General features: G+C 33.0%; 1 protein-coding gene across 1 annotated transcript in view; it reads right to left on the reverse strand.

Annotated features, from left to right (window-relative positions):
• The window catches only part of LOC122627491 (bifunctional heparan sulfate N-deacetylase/N-sulfotransferase), an 82,200-nt gene that overhangs the window by 30,690 nt on the left and 31,734 nt on the right, over window positions 1–19,776 (reverse strand). The window contains exon 2 of the mRNA XM_043808613.1: window positions 18,396–18,593. Coding sequence (XP_043664548.1) covers window positions 18,396–18,593 — 198 coding nt within the window. The remainder of the gene's footprint in view (window positions 1–18,395; window positions 18,594–19,776) is intronic.

Consider the following 19,776-nt stretch of genomic DNA (forward strand, 5'->3'; position numbering starts at 1 on the left):
GAGAGAAAGAGAGAGAGAGAGAGAGAGAGAGAGAGAGAGAGAGAGAGAGCTGGTTGACGTCAAAAGGAAAGTTGCTTGAGAGGAAAAGAGGCCTTGATTGATTTGCGATTGAATGGAAGTCGAAAAGGCTGCTGCTTAAGCTTCGTACTTGATAATATCGAAATATAGAGATGGATAGATAGATAGATAGATAGATAGATAGATAGATAGATAGATAGATAGATAGATAGAGATCAATAAATCGAGATTTCATTGATCAATTCGATGATATAGGAAGGGTGTTCTTATCGCCGGGTCATGTGATTTGATTTAACGTAATTTTACACTCGAAAGCATCTGTCTTCGTAGAAAAAAAAAAGAAGAAAAAAAGAATCCCACTTGATCAGGATCCTATAGATTTACTTTCTATGGATTTTCAAAATTTGTATGATAACGTAGATCGACATATATATATATGTGTGTGTGTGTGTGTGTGTGTGTGTGTGTGTGTGTGTATGTACATAAGTCAGGAATTTACGTTACCGCAGGTGAATCGTATAATTCTCGTGTAAATACATCCGTAAATTCCTGCGGGATAATATGCGGGACGGTTACGCGCGCTCGCGCGCTACCGCGCTAAGCCGAAAACCCGATGAGTTGTCGAAAATAGCTTCGTGTTCTCTCGATTTTCATTTTTCCGCTATAAGCGAGAATTTCGTCCTCGTCGGTTTTAACACGTAATGAAGTCACGCGTTTATGAATCTTACGAGTCTCTTCGATCGATCTCATAGCAGGGGATTCGCTTGAGAAAAAAAAAAGAAATAGGAAAAAAAAAAGAACGATAGAAAACGATAGATTATTGCGGTCGCATCAACGAGAGGATACTTGAACTGATCCGATAATTTATCATCTTCTTGCTCTTGCTTCTTTAATTGCGGAAAATAAAAAATAAAAATAGAAATAAAAATAATCAAAAAATAAATAAATAAATAAATAAATAAATAAATAAATAAATAAATAAAAGAAGAAAAAAGATTCCAAGTGTTTTATTTACGAGATTCTACGACGAATCTTGTCGTGTTTCTAAACGGGAAATTATTATATTCGAACGAAAAGTTCCCTTTACACGGTAAAACTTGGAAACATTCACCCCGAGCAATTTCAGACCCTGATGGACAGTCGTAAACCTTTCCTCCTCGTGAAAATAATGACGATCCTCGTTCTTCTCTGTATTCGAGACGCGACGACTTGACTCCGTCTTCTACTTATTTCTTCTATCTCTCTCTCTCTCTCTCTCTCATTTTCTTTCACTGTCTGTCTCTCATCCTTTCCCTCTCTCTATCTTTCTCTTTCTCTTTCTCCTACTCAACTATCCGAAGAGAAGCAACAAAGGGTTAAGGAGTCGGTAGCTTCAAAAAGAAAAGAAAAAAACAGAAAAAGAAATGGAAAAAAAAGAAAAAAAAAAGAAAAAAAAAAAAGAAAAAAGCCCAAAGATTTGCATGAAAATTACTCCTTTAATTAACGCCGTCGTTTTCTATGGTACTATTAAATACGAACCTTCCACTCCTTTAGGAATACTAATTTTTTTTTTCCTTTTCTTTCCTTTTTTTTCTTTCCCTTTCTTTTCTTTTCTTCCTTTTTACTCCAGCTGAGTGGCTCTTCTTTATTAAATTTTTTCCTCTTTCCCATTTCTTCTTCTCCTTTTTTCCTTCCTCTCGTCCCTTTTCTCTTTTCCTTTTATACTCTTTTCCACATAGCCCCGATTTATCGCAAAGGAAATATCACCAATCCGTTTGTTTCCGATCAAGATTTTTAATCCTTCGAAGATACAAATGAAATATATCGATAGATACTATCTATGCTCGTTGTATACACAAATACATATATCAGCTAAAATTCGATTCTATCATCTGGAAAAAAAAATTTTTCGAAACAAACGTTACGTAACTCGACGCAGAAGTTTAACTCGATTTTGATAAAAGCTATAAGATGAAATATAAACGATCTAAAAAGTTTCGAAAACTTTTTGAATAATATTATCGTCGTATTTTCACATGCGTAGAAACAGGGAATTTTATCTTCGATAAAGCCGCAAAAAAGCTTAACCAATCGATACTTAGTTCGTTCGTTGTTTGAAGTAAAGTATCGAGGATCGACCACATAGAAGGCTTACCTTATAAAAATGCGAAATATCGACATCGACTTTGTCGCATTAAAGTCGAGCCCTGTGGGAAAGCAGCTCTTTAAAAAAGAATTACAAATAGCGACATGCCTGTACTCTATCTGTTCCTTTATGAAAGAGAGAAAGAGAGAGAAAAAAACGAGAGAAAGAGAGAGAGAGAGAGAGAGAGATAGATAGAGAGACAGAAAGAGAGGGAGTAACACGGTTTATCGGTCCAGCTTTTCGATTAGCGCCAATGCTAAGTGTCGTTTGTACTCTCCAGCCGTGAAAGCTTGTCGAACTGTCCGAACGAGAACGGTGAGAAAAAAGAAAATCTAAAGGTAACAATGTAATAAGGGAAAATGCTTTTAAAAGGGAGAACTTCCGAGAGTAAAGAGTGCGATAGAGAAATAAGGAAAGAAAAAGAAGAAAGGAAAAAAAGAAGAAAAAAGAAAGAAAAAGTAAAAAAAAAAAAAAAAGAAGAGGGAAAGAAGAAAAAGAAAAGGAAAAAAAATGGAAACCTATTAATCGAGAATCGGTAGCTCGCGACAATTTAAAATGTTACGTTTAAAAGCAAACGAGGTAAAAATAGAAAAAAGAAAGAACGAAGTGATTAGTCTCGCAAGTTTTTCTTTAAGACGCTTAAACAAAGAAAAAATAATAATAATAATAAAAGAAGAAAAAGGAAAGAAAAAAAAAAAAGTAAAAAAGAAAAAGAAAAGAAAAAAGAGAAGAGAAAGATAACTGCGCACTTGTCCTCTTCGTCTGACATTTATCACAAGGAGAAAAAAATGGTTGAAAGAACGAAGAAGGTAAAGAAAAAAGATGTCGCAAATTAAGAGTCCTGGAGAAAATTGTAGAGTATCGTATGTATATACACACACATATATATATAAGGTATGAGTATATATATATATATATATATATATATATATATATATATATATATTCATGAAGATGAATTTCCTCGGTTTAACATCGTTTAGTTCTCCAATGCAGCGACGAAAATTATCGCAAAATATCCCTATTATTATCACCAAACTTACGAATTCTCTTTGGTCTGTTTTCAACCGTGAAGGAAAGACAAAAGGATGTAGGATGAGAACGGAGAATTTATCCGGTTAGCAAAACCATCTCGATGGAGGAAGAATTATTCGGACGTGACAAAGGATATCTTATAATGGTATAGGTAAAATCTAATAATCTGATTTCTAAATGAAATTCAGGACACGTTAACGTTAAATTAGATAATGAATACATTAAAAGAGATCATATAAATTGTAATGCGAGTTACATTTTAATCGATTGAATTATTGAAACGAATAATAACAAAAAATTTCGAATGATACAATTATATAATAGAATGAGATATTCCGTATATTCATATATATATATATATATATATATATATATATATATATGAAAAATGTCCAAGCAGATTATTATGAAATCTAGTGATGTTTTGGAGATATATCGGGACAAGTCAATTTTATTTTCAAGGGGGACTAGACCTTATCATAAATTCGTTCAGTTCGGACTAACCCTGAATCTGAAAAATTTTAAATATATGGCAATAGGGGTCAAATGGCATATCACTCGAAAGGTCTTTTCGTTGGAACGCTTTATAGATGTGTATATATAATATATATATACGTAGAAAATAAAACTATATGATATCCGTCATTGTCGTTTTAACCGTATAAGAAAAGCTTTTTAAACTCTTATTCTCTGGCATTGACCGACTCGAAAGAAGCTCGGTTGAATCCTCGGGAGAGCGAGCCATGCTAACGGGAAAAATCGCAAGTGGAAAGGTCACTGACTGACACGCTGAAGAAGACGCCGCAGTTCTGGCTTAAGAAGCGCTTTATGAATTTCCTACTTGCCATCCTACTCTATTCCTTCCTTTTCGATCATCCTTTCTTCCTTTGCTCGAAGAGCTCTCCTGAGCCCTCTCAATTCCTCTTCGGTGTAAATGGACTTTGAAAATAGATAGATAGATAGATAGATAGATCGACCGGTCGATCGATCGATCCATCCATCGATCCACCCATCCATCCATCCATCTATCCATCCATCCATCGATCGATCGATCGATCGATGGATCGATCGATGAATCGCAAACGATTCGATCGCAACGAAGCGATTTGGAGACTGTTCAAAGAGCATCTTCCTCCACCTCCATCAACCTCCTCCTACTTCTCCTTTCTCAAAGCCCGATTGTTTTTCAAAGAGAACGAGCGAACGTTAGTCTTACCAACGGGTGTTCTCGTTTCTCTTCGAGAAAGAAAAGAGTTTGCATCTTCCAAGGAAAAATCATTCCCACGGGGAATTATCGTACTTTACTTTCGAAACTTTTTTATCGTACGCGCTGGAAAAACCTATTTGACGAATCGATATCGTGCACAAACGGAAGTAACGCTCTTTGTAAAAAATACGGAAGGTAATGAAAAAAAAAAAGAGGAGAAAAGAAAGAGAAAAAAATTGAAGAGAAAGAGAGAAAAAAGAAAAAGAAAGTTATATATATATATGCATATATATATACACATACACACACACACACTTTTTCTATTTCTTTCAGCGTTACATCAAAGGGATATGGAAAACTAGTGGAGGAGACGTATAAAGAAGTTTCTGTACGAAGTACGTGTCACGTCTTTGCATCCTTACGAGATCATCGATTCCGCACGGAAAAGGCGGGTGTAACTCGATAAAGAAAAAAGTCCGAGACAAAAAGATTTATATATATATATATATATATATATATATATATATATATAGAGAGAGAGAGAGAGAGAGAGAGAGAGAAAGAAGAGAATAAAAAACAACGTTTATGTTAGTACGGTCGTCCGCGCGGACGATAGGAAAACTATGCAAACGATAAGTTTCTCAGGGGAAAAATGAGGGTAGAGGAAGTACATAAGAATAAAAGCAGAAGAATAAATACGATATGGAAAATAGATTTCCATAGAGTGTATAGGGGAAAGAAGGAAAGAGAGAAAGAAAGAGAGGAAGAAAGAAATAAAGAAAGAAATAAAAAAAGAAATAAAAAGAAATAAAAGAAAAAGGGAAATAAAGAAATAAACATTCATATCCCTATTTAATATCAATGAACTTTTTTTTCGTATCATCGAAATTTCTCTCGAAAACGAAGAAAATAGATGATGCCTTTTGCTATACTTTGGGAGATGTATTAATTACCTTCTCTCTCTCTCTCTCTCTCTCTCTCTCTCTCTCTCTCTCTCTCTCTCTCTCTTCATTTCATTCTATCCTTCGAAGGGAACGACGACGAGCTCAACCACGAGGAAATTTGACTAGACGACGGAACAATTAAGTCGACTTAAGTCGAAGCTCTTTCGCCGTGGTTTTGGCGTTAACCGCAAAATCCACGAGGCCGCGCTGTCGAAATTCGAAAGTCTGCGAAAGAGCGTTCTTTTCTTTTTCCTTTTTTTCTTTTTTTTTTTTATCGTCGACGAAAGAAGAAAAGGGACAAAAGAAAAGAGAAAAAAAACGAGGGCAAAAATCAAAGAAAAAAAAAAGAAACGAGAAGAAAAGGTAGCAGCGGACCGATGCCAACACCCCTTCTCTCTCTCTCTCTCTCTCTCTTTCTCTTTCTCTTTCTCTCTGTCGACGAACAATAGAGCTAATAAAGCGAGGAACCTGGTGATCCTCGAAATATCGTGAAGCGAGAACATGATTGAGCGTGACAAGCTCGATTATCCTTGCCTTCCTTAACAATGTCGCGTCGCGGGAATCCGACGAATATTTTTTCCCGACTTTTTTTCTTCTTTTTTCTCTCTCTTTTTCTTTCTTTTCTTCTTTCTTTTATGTATATATATATATATATATATATATATATATATATTTTCTATTTTTCTCCGCAATAATTTTTGCATATCTACTCCTAATCCCTTCCTCCCTTCTGTCTCATATTATTTTCATTCCTACTTTAGATCATTCGACAAAAAACAAAAAAGGAAAGAAAAGAAAAAAAAAAAAAAAAGAATTGGAAAGTGGCACAACGATAAGGATCCAAAGCCGTCGTTTGGCAAAATTCCAAAATTGGCGAGGTTATTTTTCTAACGTACCTTACTTATTCTCCGCCTTTTCCGATGATGATCGTACTCGTTCATTCTGTCACAACGAATCGAAAGTTATTTCGCGTAAATTCTACCCGATAGCCGGGCCTTTACGGGCCCGACTACGCGAAACGAAGAAAGAAGTTGGAGGATACATAGAAAGGAGATGTAGGATGAGAGAGGAGGGTGGGGAGAGGGAGATATGGGGGTGGAGTTAGCAAGGAGGAACATTTCGATCGACAGGACACGACCACACGATCCTGGAAAAGTAACGCGGTGGTACATGTAGTTTCTCTAATGGTAAGTCGAGTGGGAGAAAAAGATTTTTCGCTGGACTTTCAACAACGTCTCTCTCTCTCTCTCTCTCTCTCTCTCTCTCTTTCTCTTTCTCTTCCTCTTCTTCCTTCTCTCTTCTTCCTACACTCACTTGGAATTTAATTCTCGTACTACTACTACCACTACTGCTATTATTATTACTACTACTACTACTACTGCTGATACTACTGCTACTGCCGATCACAAACGAAACGGAATTCCCGCGAAAATGCATTTGCAAAGGAAAACAGATCTGTTCGACGAGAAACGAACGTTCTCGCCCTATTGTCCCATCGACTCTTTTGTCGTTTCTATTATCACTGACGTTACCTTCGTTCTTTATTCTCCTCTCCCTTTTGCTCGCTATTATCTTCTTCTATATTCTCTATCTATCTTTCTTTCTCTTACTCTCTTACTTAGTCTTACTCTCTCTCTCTCTCTCTCTCTCTCTCTCTCTCTCTCTCTCTTTCTCTTTATCTATCTATCTATCTTTCTGGTTTCATATAAAACAGTGATGTCTATGACATCACTGTTTTTCTTTCTTTTCTTTTCTTTTCCTTTCCTTCTCTTTTTTTTTTTCAAACTTATCGGCAATTAAACGTTGCGTTACACACCACGACCAGACATTATTCGATGACCGCTTGGCCCGAGTCCAGCTGCGAAAATAGAGCGATATTTTTCTGGCCGTCGACAACGCTAGTTAGTATCGTGCGTTGTCCCCGTCTGTCGAGAATCGCGCGGAAAAAAAAAGAAAAAAGAAAAGAAAAAAAAAATGGAAGAAAAAGAAATATACATACACACATACACACCTATACACATATATTTGCTTTCGAGAAAAGCTTCGTCTCATATCGCAAAAGTACTCAACAGTCCTCTCTCTCTCTTTTTCTTTCCCTCTCTCTATCCATCCCTCTATCTCTCTCATACCACTCACTAACACCCTCGAATCATCATCCTCTCTCTCTCTCTCTCTCTCTCTCTCTCTCTCTCTCTCTCTCTTTCTCTCTCTCTCTCCTTCTCCCATCCAGCTGTGACACGATTCGGTCTTTTAAAATCGAAAATCGAAAACCAGTTAACGAATTTTTCTCGTTATTTTTCTTTCCTCTTTTTTCCCCTGATATCACCGTCATAAACGCAAATGAACGAAATGCAGATTGTTGTAAATCAATTTGTCGATATCGAATACGACAATGGCTCGATATATTTGTACATATGTATACATATTTATATATTTAGATACATTCACAGGTGTATCGTATAATGTAACCGTTATCGATCGTGACCAGCAATCATTGTCGTTAAAAAATATCTCCGTAATTCATTTATTTTTAATAACTCTGTATTTTTCTCCCTTCCTTTTTTTTTTTTTTTTATCACAACCTCGTAGGTCAAATCGATGTTATATTTTTATTTCTAAAAATTTAGTTTACGTTTGCGTCGATAAAAAAAAAAAAAAAAAAAAAAAAGAAAGAGGAAAAAAGGCAAAAACAAAAAAAAAAGCCGAACGAAAGATATAAAAGAAACAAAAATAAAAAATGTCGCGTCGGGCAAATACGAACGTATTTGAAAATTACTTATAAACGACGAATCGAGCACGTTCGGATCTCCATTGAAACATAAACTACTAATGTCTTATTGAACAATCTTGTTAGCAAGTCCTCAACTACGAGGCTGTTAATTATAATTAAATTTATTTATTAGGTTTGGACAAGCACTGAGGAACATTTTCCATGGTCGACAACCATGTTTACCGTGAATAGGCAAGAGTGGAGTGGTAGCTTTCTCATGACGCTATCCAGACTAGGGAAATTCCCCTCTATGTTTGTTGTATCCTACAACATTGTCATGAAACGAATCTTCTTTACGTAGTTACATAGATACGAGCCAAAAGTTTGCTAACAAACAAATGGTAATAGCAAATGGAAGAGAAAAAAAGGAAAAAAAAAAAAGAAAAAGATAAAACAAAATAGATCGACACCTGCCTTGAGTCTCGATTGTAATATCGATGAATACACCGTGGATCAAGGTGAAAGCATACGTTTATTATCTTTTATTTTTCTTTTTTTTTTTTATAGCCTGTAGGGAAACTTTCAGAACGACGATGAAACGATGAAGGAAAAGAAAACCGATGAGAGAGAAAAAGAAAGAGAAAGAGAGAGAGAGAGAGAGAGAGACGCACACAAAAGATAAAAAAAACAAGGGATGGCGTGCGTGTTACGAACGAACAAAAAAAAAGGAAAAAAAAGGAAGAGAGAAAAAAAAAGAAAAAAAAATGAAAGAGAAGGGTTCAATCGTCGCTTCCACCCCAAGCAATGTGCCCTGAAACGTTTACCCTTTTCCTCGATCCTCTCTAACCTTCTCTCACCACTCATTCGCTCGTTCAACCATCTTGCATCTTCGTCGATGTCTCTCTGGGATAACGAGTATTGTGCTGGCTATACTAGAGAGACTACGTTAAAGCCATATATATATATATATATATATATATATATATATATATATATATACACTCGGAAATAACGAGGAGAAGTGGGAAGAAGTACTACTACCCTTCTCTTTCTATCTATTTCTCTTTCTCCCACTGTCCATCCCACTTGATCGATGCCGTCTCGTTTTCCATATCTCATCGAAGCACTATCCTACCATTAATTTCGCTTATCGTTCGACAACAGTTATCTTTGAATTAGTTGCATTATGACTCCGATTAAATGATTGAAAGGCGAAATTATTTTGATAAGGACAGAAGGAACAATCGGTATCGCGATTATTTCTATCGTACATATAATGGTACGATCGCGGGAAAAGATGGAGATGTATTTTCTCTCTCTCTCTCTCTCTCTCTCTCTTTTTATTTTGTTTTATTTTGCTTTATTTTATTTTATTTGTTTATTTGTAAAACGTAAACTCATCGTGTTTTCGTTCGCTGGTTCTCTCTCTCTCTCTCTCTCTCTCTCTCTCTCTCTCTTTTTCTCTTTGTTTTGTTGTTTTTCTTATTACAGGTAATTCGTAGAAAAGCTGGTAGCTCGAGATAACAGTACGATTTTTGAAGTTTTCTCTCGACATAATTTTTATTCTATTGCCATGGCTCACGACAATGTAAGTTTCCAAAGGAAATGGATGGATAAGAAAGGGTACTTTCTCTAAGGGTAGGAAACATCGGTAGGTGGGGCTGCAACTTTATCTATGAGGTATATATATACATATATATATCTAAGCGTTGTAAAATAAGAAAAAGGCGCGGAGGCACCGCGGTTTTATGCAATTTTTTAAAAAGAAATTGCAAGAGGAAGTTTCCTAGTCTTTTCCTCGCGCAATCTATTTGAAGAGTTAGTAAGAGTACAGAAGGACGAGAGAGAAGAGCAACAAGCAGTCAACTTGAATCCACACGAAGGGAGAAACAGAAAACCATGGGCCACTCCGTCACGCATAATACTAGCGGCAACATTTTCTACCCTGGATAAGCTGACGTTGCTCCCTGACATTAGTTCTTCTCTTTTTCTTTTTCCTAAATTGAATACTTTATTTGTGTTACATCGTAACTTCAGTGAAAGCTACTTTGTAACAAGATGCTTTCCTCTCTTTCAAACGACGATCGTTATCTTCTTCTCTTGACAGTAGACAATTTACTTTAAGGAGAACAAAATCGTAATCTCTTCTTCTCTATTTCTTATATAAATATGGATATATTTATACGGTACTTTTGTAATAACAAAATATCCAATTTGATGGTCCACGTAATTGTACGTTATGTTTATACAATTTATACATTTTCGAATTAATAAATATAAAAATTTCCCACGATATCATATTTGCAAAGTAGTACCTTGTATGCCGATGTAAACGTAAACTTTCGGCTCGAAGTGACGTCATTATTTTTTAATGGACGTTAAAACTTATTAAGGAAATCAATGTCGTAATAATAGGTAATCGACATATTCTTTTTTCATCGTATTCTATTTGAAGCAATGAAGTACCTCTCTCGTTTTTGACTCTGTATTTTATATTCGTATATCATATTTATAAATCTTCGATATTTTCGTACGACGAATCAAGAAATCATGTATTTTTGTAGATGATCGTATAAGTGAAATGTGCTATACTACGAAGTCTGATATGATCTGTTAGTAAATAACAACTTAGCACGATACGCGTCGACCAATAATAATACGATACCAAATCGCAATAGAATTGATGTTGTTGTTGAAATTATATTTATTTATTAATAAATTTTTCAATTATATATATATATATATATATATATTCCTCCAATATGACGATCGATTATCAAATATGTGATTTTTATTCTTTACGTGTTGATCTCTTGACCGACGATGACCTTTGCGAATAAAAAATATTTATAATGAAAATCTTCATATGTATATATTTTTAAACTTTTATTTTTTTTAGATATCGAGTTTTAATCATTTATTTTCATAGTTCCTATTAGAAAACTATTTATTTGAATGATCTTTCATACCTTATCATATTATATAAAAGATTTATATAGTTTCGATATTTTTGTAAAATTATGTCGTTATCAAAATGTCGTTATAAATGTACCCGACCATCAGAATTTCCATTTTATCTCTTATCAACTCCATTTTATTCTGAGAAACATAACCTATTTGCAAAGATATTTCTATGTATAAATGTTCGCAAGTCGTGACGCATCGTCGCGTTTCGAAAAGATATTCGCGAAAATAACAAAATTGTATGCCATGACGTCGCCCAATCAACCCTTCCATCACCATCAGCGATACCAGAAGGCATCGCACGCAAAACTTTTTCTCGTATTTTTCAGCTTCATTTACGTTATATCGATACTTCTATAGCTTTTTAACGATATTTGAATTAATAATTAATAACTCATTAATCATAATCGATCCAATTTTATGATATTCAATTTCCATATACCTATACATATATATTATATATTATATATAGTTTACACACGAATACACACGCACACGCACATACACATATTCACATAGACGATATCATACGTACATACGAAAATCTAATATCACGAAATTCAATCAATGTATTTATAATTACCTATTTATAATTGGTTGGTAGGTACATATTATTTATATACGAATTTATATAATTCTGTTCTAATTCTCACCACGAATTTAACATACAAACACTTGATCCTTTAGATTAACAAAATTCGACGAGAAGTCCGATAATATTCGACTAATTTCGCAATAAATAATTAACTATTCTCGATAATACGTATAGATAAGACAGTTACGACGTACTAACTGTTGGAACGAAGCCCAACAAAGATATATACACATATACGTATATACTATAGATCGAACAGAGTATGTTTACAAACTGACGACTTTGTTTTTCAACTAGAAGTTCCTGGAAATTCTTCGCAGAGAGAGAGTATGTATGTATACAAAAATAATCGAGCGTTGAGCTCGTCTGAAAGAGCAAAAGGGCAAGAGGGTCTCTCATTACTAAGAAAGCATTCAATCAAACACGACGTGTAAGCTGCTTTAAAGAGAAAGAAGATAATATTCTATCGTTAAATATTTTATTCTAATATACATATATATATATATATATATATATATATTTAAATATATTATATATATATGTGTAAATTTATATAAATGATATATAAATTATATATAAATATAAATATAAATATTAAATATATTATTCACGAATTTTTAATTTCACGATCAATTATTTTAATAACACGATTATGTGTTGTAACAATGATAGTAACAATTTTATTCCTTTATATTTCGTTTTCTATTTTTTTCTTTTTTCATATCATCTATTTTGTTTCGATAATCTAAAAGAAAAAGCAGAGTTTAATGTATGTTACGTTAATTAAAAATTTTCCGCATGTTTTATAATTTATATATTGACTTTACAAAATATGTATAATAGATACATTTTAATTGACTCTTCGAAAAGCATTTAAAGAGTTAATATGTTCGTATAAAGTTACTTCTCTTTTCTCTTTTTTTTTTTTGTTTCTTTTTTCGTTTTTATTTTAACAGTTACATAAAATGTATTAAAAAAAAATATATATATATATATACATATGTACATAGACTATCTCACCAACGAAATTCAGTATTCATATATCGTAATTAATAAATTATTAATAAATTATTAATAAATAATTATCAAGTATTACAGTCAAATGCACCATGGAAGATGATAAATATTTCGTTACATTCACAGAAGAATATTGGTAAGTAAATTTTGAAATTTCATAAGTAAATAATTTTATTTTACGATTTTTTTTTTTTTTTCATTGCGAATAAATTTATATACGAAATTTTTCTCCCTCTCTCTCTCTCTCTCTCTCTCTCTCTCTCTCTCTTTTTAGATTATTTTTTGTTTTTTCTTTTTGCATTTTCGTCGTCATTTCTATAGACAATAGTTTCAATTTATAACGATTTCGTGCAGCTTCGATGTTCAACCTATGCGTGCACCTCAATTTCAACCCTCCGCGGATCAACCCAACACTATTTCGATCTACAACACGGACGAGAGTTTGCAAACCATCAGAAAACTTCCAAAGTAGTGAGTAAAAAATTTAAATTCCCTCTGGTACCCATCGTGTCGAGAATGAAAGGTCCTGATCGGTATGAGTACTAGGTGTAATTTTTTAAATTTATTATTGACGAATGCGACCACGAGTAAATTCTCTTGTGGGTTTACTCGTGAATGATACGTTTTTTTCTATCTTTTCATAATTTATACGTTTTTCATAGGTGTACTTCTTTTTTCTTTTTTTTTTTCTTTTTGTAGCTCAGGCTAAGCGCGTCTTCTTGTTACAATCAATAATATTAATAATGAATAATACGTAATTAGGTGAATTATTATTTTCCTCTAAATTATCGGAGAAATCGAATATTTTCTCATTTGAATTTGTTAAAAGTATACGTAATATTTAACATGCTTTGCATCATAATTTATAGGTATAAGCGTGACTTGTTTTAATGAATTGATATATTGTAAAAAATCAACGAGAGAATATTCGCGAATGTATAAATTCTAGATTACGAATGAAAAATTATGATAATTAAATAATATGTGTGTATGTGTGTGTGTGTGTGTGTGTGTGTGTGTGTAAAATAATATATATTTTATAAAGACAATATTTTTAAAGTTTGCAAAATTCGAGAAAAACAGTGGGATTAGTCACGTAAATTTAGATTATAAATTAATATTTATTAAGAGAGGATTTTCGAATATTAATTTATTAATTCCCATTTCCTTCCCCTTTCTGAATTTTAATTTATGCGTATATTCTCTCTTATTTCTATTCGCATTCATCGTATCAATTAGCATCGGTTTAGTTTTAAGTTACCCTTATTTAACATTATTGCGTTAATGATTTTATATGGTGTAACTACCATTTGTCAACACATATATATCAGGTAGTTGATTTGTACATCGATTCGTAAAATTTCAAATTAGAATATAGTATCCGATTGTTCGTCGTGAACACAATATGTTTGTGTGTGTGTAACAAATATATATATATATATATATATATATATATATATACTATGTAATCGTTATTATAACTATATTAAAATGGATAAGGAAATATATTGGTATATTAGTATTATTATATAATAGTACATATTTAGAAAGTAGTTAATTATGAAATAGTAATTAACCTTGATAGTCGATTACGACCAAATTGGAATGTAACGCTCATTAGCGTTTAAGTTTAATAAGGCGTGTATCAAGCTAGAGTGACGGTGTTTTCCTAGGATATAAATCCCTAGTAGAGTAAGCTTTTACACGAAGGAAATATTTGAGAATCGTGGAACGTACATTCGTAGAAATATTTTTGCCTATCTTTAAATATAGATAGTAGGTAGTACATATATATATATATATATATATATATATGTGTGTGTGTGTATGTATATATAGAGTATCTTCTCTGCGAGTGTGATTATAATTTTTTATAAGTAGGAATCAGACAAGGTATCACGATATCATAATTTTCATTAATGAATGGAAAATTTCGTCTCTGGTTTTATACATTGTCGTCATAAATATTTTATAATAATTATCAAGTATGACTACTTTGATCCAGTTTGTAAGCACTTTGTAATTTTTTATAACTTTCAAACAAGCTCAAAAGACTGTTGTTTTATTATAGAATAAAATTGTTTTTATTACGCAATAACTTTTCAACGTGTCGGATGATTAATATTGAGTATTTTGCACAACTCTGATATGTATATATATATATATTCTTTTTGATCGAAATGAAATATCATATTTTTATAATTACTCTAACTTTTTACATTTCAAATGCGATGGATTTGTTCACGAATAGAAAAATCTATATATCGATAAGATCCTCACAAATGTGACTCAAGATGAGATCTAATGAATCTTTTTTTCAAAAATTTTGACCTCCATGTTGAACTCTCCGAGAACGAAGGGTTCGTAGTCTTATCGTATTTCTTTCCTCTTTATCACGTAATCGTTCTTACTCGTCAATCGTAATCGCAAAAAATTAGATACGATTTAAAAGATAATTTACATTAGATCAATATTTCTAAGCATCATAAAATTTCCTTTTTCTTTGTTAGTCGTTCATTTTATCCTTTTTCTTTTCTATTTAAATTAAATATCGCGTTTATTTTTATTTCGAATATGTTTCAGTAATTCTTTATATTTATATCTGTACGATTAAAGTAATATTATAAAATTAATTATTATTGTTATTTCATATTTATATTTTTCGAATCAAATACGTATTCCAATATATAGAGAATAACGCAAATGAAAGTTTACTTATTTAAAAAAGAAAAAAAAAAAGGATTTGATAATGAAATTGTTGAGTGCATTGTTGCAGTTTGGAAACTTGCTGCATGTAAATTTTCTCATATCTTTAATTTAAGATAATATTATGTAATTAATATATTTATTTTATTGATTTACATGAAGATCGTAGATTTAATAATATTTTTAATAAGTAAACAATAATTTGTGGATAAGTATATATACATATATATCGACAAATTGTTTACTCATTAAAAATGTTTTATTTCATATAGTTTGTTTTTTTTTTTTTATTATATTATATTTTAATTGTAACATTCGCTTGTAAAATGTGTAATCATTTACAACATATCGTTGCAAATGCACGTCAGAAATGTTTTGTAGAAATTCTGATTGTTTTTAAAAGCTTTATACGTTAAACGACGTATAATAAAATCGGATTTGCTCTTTATAAAAATGCAATTATAATTATTTTACCTTGTTAATTCGTTGTTTATATAAACTGCTTAAAATTTTTCAGATTTAGATATATGTGCATTATATACGGTTGTATTTGAAATTCACGTTGGACATTAAAATGAATATAAAATATGGACATTCATAGATGCTGACTAAGTAATGTCCAATTATTTAAAGCCAGTATAATAAATCACAGTAAGTTTCTAACGGAATTCAATTTATCAGAATTCATTAATCTTATAGCGTGTTGGTTAATAAATGTATGTTAATTTATAAATAATGCATGTCAAGGTTTGCATCGATGTTATGGTCAATTTGAAGTCTTTATGCATTTTTATTTTAAGACTATTATTAAGACTGTTAAAGCTATGGAGGATCTGTCATTCGTGCCATGTAGCGTTATGATTAAAATAGTTTTAAAAGCATGGGTATTATTGGGTTAATTTATAAATAAATGCTGCTATAAACTCATTATTCTCTTATAACGTCATTCGTATACATACAAACAAAAACTTGCGCGCGCGCGCCCATGCACACACGAAATAATTTAATAATTTTATTTATATTAAAGTTTGCTGTCAATCAATTAGAATTATACGAATGATCCATATATTTTTGAGGGAACGCTTTGGAAAATTTAATTATCGAAATTCTATATCGCAACGTTATTTAAAATAGAAATAATTCCGAAATAATGATAGAGGTCTTTAGGTAAATGGAAGGGCGTGAAAGACGTTAATAAAAAAAATGATCTCGTTCGAACAGTATACTGTTGGTATCCAATTGGAGAGCGTGGTTAAATTCGCGACAAAGCCTCGGAAGCTCGTACCATTAATTTTCCAGGACTCTCTCGGTAGTTTGGTAAAGGAACAATTCATCCGCGTTCCACTATTCGTAGACGTACACGGTAAAAGCATTCCAAACCTGGCGTATCTCCGCGTCAACTTTTTATTTTCACGGCGATCCTCGAATTTACGCGATCCATTCGTACTACGAGTTCTAATTCGGAGCTATACTAGCAATTTCCCCTACCTCTTTCTCCCTCCTTCTCTCTCTATCTCTTTCTCTCTTTCCCTTTCTACCTCTATCTTTCTTTTTGTCCGCGTGACATTTTTCGGTTCGATACTAAAGCGTAACTCAGAGTTTAGTGTAGAATCCGAAGCTAACAGTCTTCGATAACAAACTTTCCCTGGCGTCGATCCACGTTCGTTCAAGTAGATACGCGTATAGATGGAACGGGAAAGTATTGGTGTTACATATATGTATATATGTAAGTATACATACACACACATATATAAGCGCATCAGTGTGTGTATAGGTAGACAGGAATGTTTTCCATTTGGTGGACAACGTTACCTATATGCTACGGTCTCCTACCTCCGAGACACGATTATCGATTATGAAATTGCAGCGGATAAAGCGAACGAGAGTCCATCGGCTTTATTCGAGATCAGCTTTTGTGTGCGTGTTTGCGTGTTCGCGTATTCGTGTAGATGCGTTGGTTGCTTTTCCGATTATCCGATGGCTTATTCTCATCTCTCTTTTTCTTTTTCTTTTATATCGTGGAAACTATCTCTGTCAATTTCCCTACTCCCATGTTCGTCATACCGTTCTCTGTCTCCTTCCGTCACTGTTCCGTTATCTTCTCTCTCTCTTTCTCTTTCTCTCTATGCTTCTATCTTTTACAATCTCCTTTTATCGCTCTTTTCCATCCATCCACCGTTTATATCTTTGGAAACGCGATTTTCATCTCTCTCTCTTTCTCTCTCTCTCTCTCTCTCTCTCTCTCTCTCTCTCTCTCTCTCTGTCTCTTTCTCACCCTCTTCGTGTCACCTGCTTCCATTTCCGATAATTACAAATCAAACTCGACCATTATCCCATATTGGCAGCCATTATTATTTCATTGCTCGTGAAATACTCGAAAAGAGATTTAACGTAAGTTTTCTTTTTCTTCTTCTTTTTTTTTTTTCTTATCTCTTTCGAAATCTTCTTACCCGATTTCACGAAAATAGATCGTGGTGTTACTGTGCGATCGTGTGTGTCAAAGTTCGATGCTTCGCGCCTGCTTTGAATTTTCCAAGAGGCAGAAGATCTAGATATCTACTCTCCAACTTTTCCCTCGAAAGATTTTCAAAGAAATATAAACGTTCACGACTCTTATTTTCGATGTACTAAAGTAAATACTTCATTGTCTATCTCGATTTAATCTCTTCGTATTTAATGGACGACAGAATATACATATGTTAACGTAGGTAAATTATAATCTTAACAGTTTAAGGTCATATGAATCCAAGAATTTGGTTTAGAATCCGATCGGTTTAAAAATTTTCGATGATCGTGAATCATAGAGAGTTTCAATATTTTTTCATTTTGAACAGAGATGATAAAACTTAAAACTTAGAACGGTAATGATAGTGTGTGTGTTTGTGTGTCTTTGTGCGTGCATGTGTATCAAATACGTACCTACGTTAAAAACGAAATAGAAATTCTGTACACGAATGTAAGAGGCTCAAGGGAACAGAAAGTTCGTAGGTTTTTATCGTTGGATTTTCAAAGCTGACCTTCGAAGTTTTCGGGTTATAGAACGCGAACGTTTACGAGGTTAGTCGCGTACTCACTTTATTCGGTTATAAACGAGTAGCTCGGCTATCTCTCGTCCCAGCCTGGAATATAAAGTTTCGACGAAGACCAACACCTTTGGATCTATCCTCAATCGTGCTTCGCTCCTGTGATCCGGCGCCGAAGGCAGTCTCGTCGCACCCTTCAATGTGGAACATCTTATCGAGGGTTCGGGTCTGGTATCTCGATGTATCAAACTGAAAAAGAAAAGAAAAATAAAGATATTGAATTATTCGCACGCGATCGTCACAAAAATAGCAAAATATCATTGATTAACGATTATGCGTTATAGATTTTCTTTTCCGATTTATCTGAAAAGATATTAAACGAATTTTTTCCGATTTATTTGAAAGATATTAAATGAAAGATATTAAACACAAATTTTCATTCTCAAATCTTGTTACGTAATACGAAGGAAAAATCGTATTTTCGAATCGTAGATCGAAATTAATTTAACGAACCGCGGGACGATTCTTTTATATCTATAAAGAAAAAAAAATAATAATAATAATAATGATAATAAATGAAAAAGTTGAAAAACGTGGAGAAAAATAAAAATAGTTTTAATTGTGTTGGACTTAAAGGATTATTCAACGAATTTTATCATCGCAATCGCCCATTTAACGAGAAATTTTCGAAATACGTTAAGATGGTTCCTTCGAGTCGTTCTAAAAATCCTTTTTCTACGATCTTCAATATTGTACTGTAAGTACACGAGTTGTGTAACGACGTGATATAACTCGCGTTATATGGCTATGGGAAAATAAAAAAGAGAGATAGAGATGGCAATAGAGAAAGAGAGAGAGAGAGAGAGAGAGAAAAGGAGAAAGGAAAAAAATTTTCTCAGTGTGCTCGACATCGTCGTTTCAGTATCGAAAGCATCCCTGGGTAGACCTTTAACGTCGATGCCAAGACTGTCCTTTCGAGAAGCCATTAACTTTGACTCCTTCTTCGCATCGACATCGACGTTTCAGACATCGAATAAGAGAAAAAAATAAGAAAAGAAAAAAATAAAAGAAACCATCTATTTAGCTCTAATATACATATACAGAGTGAGCCAAAAGTTCTTTAAGAGATTTGAAAAATCGATTACTCTTTTCCGTAGACTAAGTTTTCTTTTTTTCTTCTTCTCCTTCCCACCTCTCTCCTTCCCTCCCTCTCTCTCTCTCAAATTAGAAAACCACAAGCTAAAGAACTTCTTTGGCAATTTCAAACAAGATTAATAAAAAGAAGAAAGAAGAAAAAAATCTTTTTTTAAAAAAATGTAATTGATTTTTACAATCGTCTAAAAACTTTTGTCCCACTCTGTATCGTCGACAAATTAGATAGGCATAGGTATGTATAGTTATATATATTTTGGCGTATTACGTTTTAAATAGC

Source organism: Vespula pensylvanica, chromosome 3, assembly GCF_014466175.1.
Source record: "Vespula pensylvanica isolate Volc-1 chromosome 3, ASM1446617v1, whole genome shotgun sequence".
NCBI classification, from domain to species: domain Eukaryota; kingdom Metazoa; phylum Arthropoda; class Insecta; order Hymenoptera; family Vespidae; genus Vespula; species Vespula pensylvanica.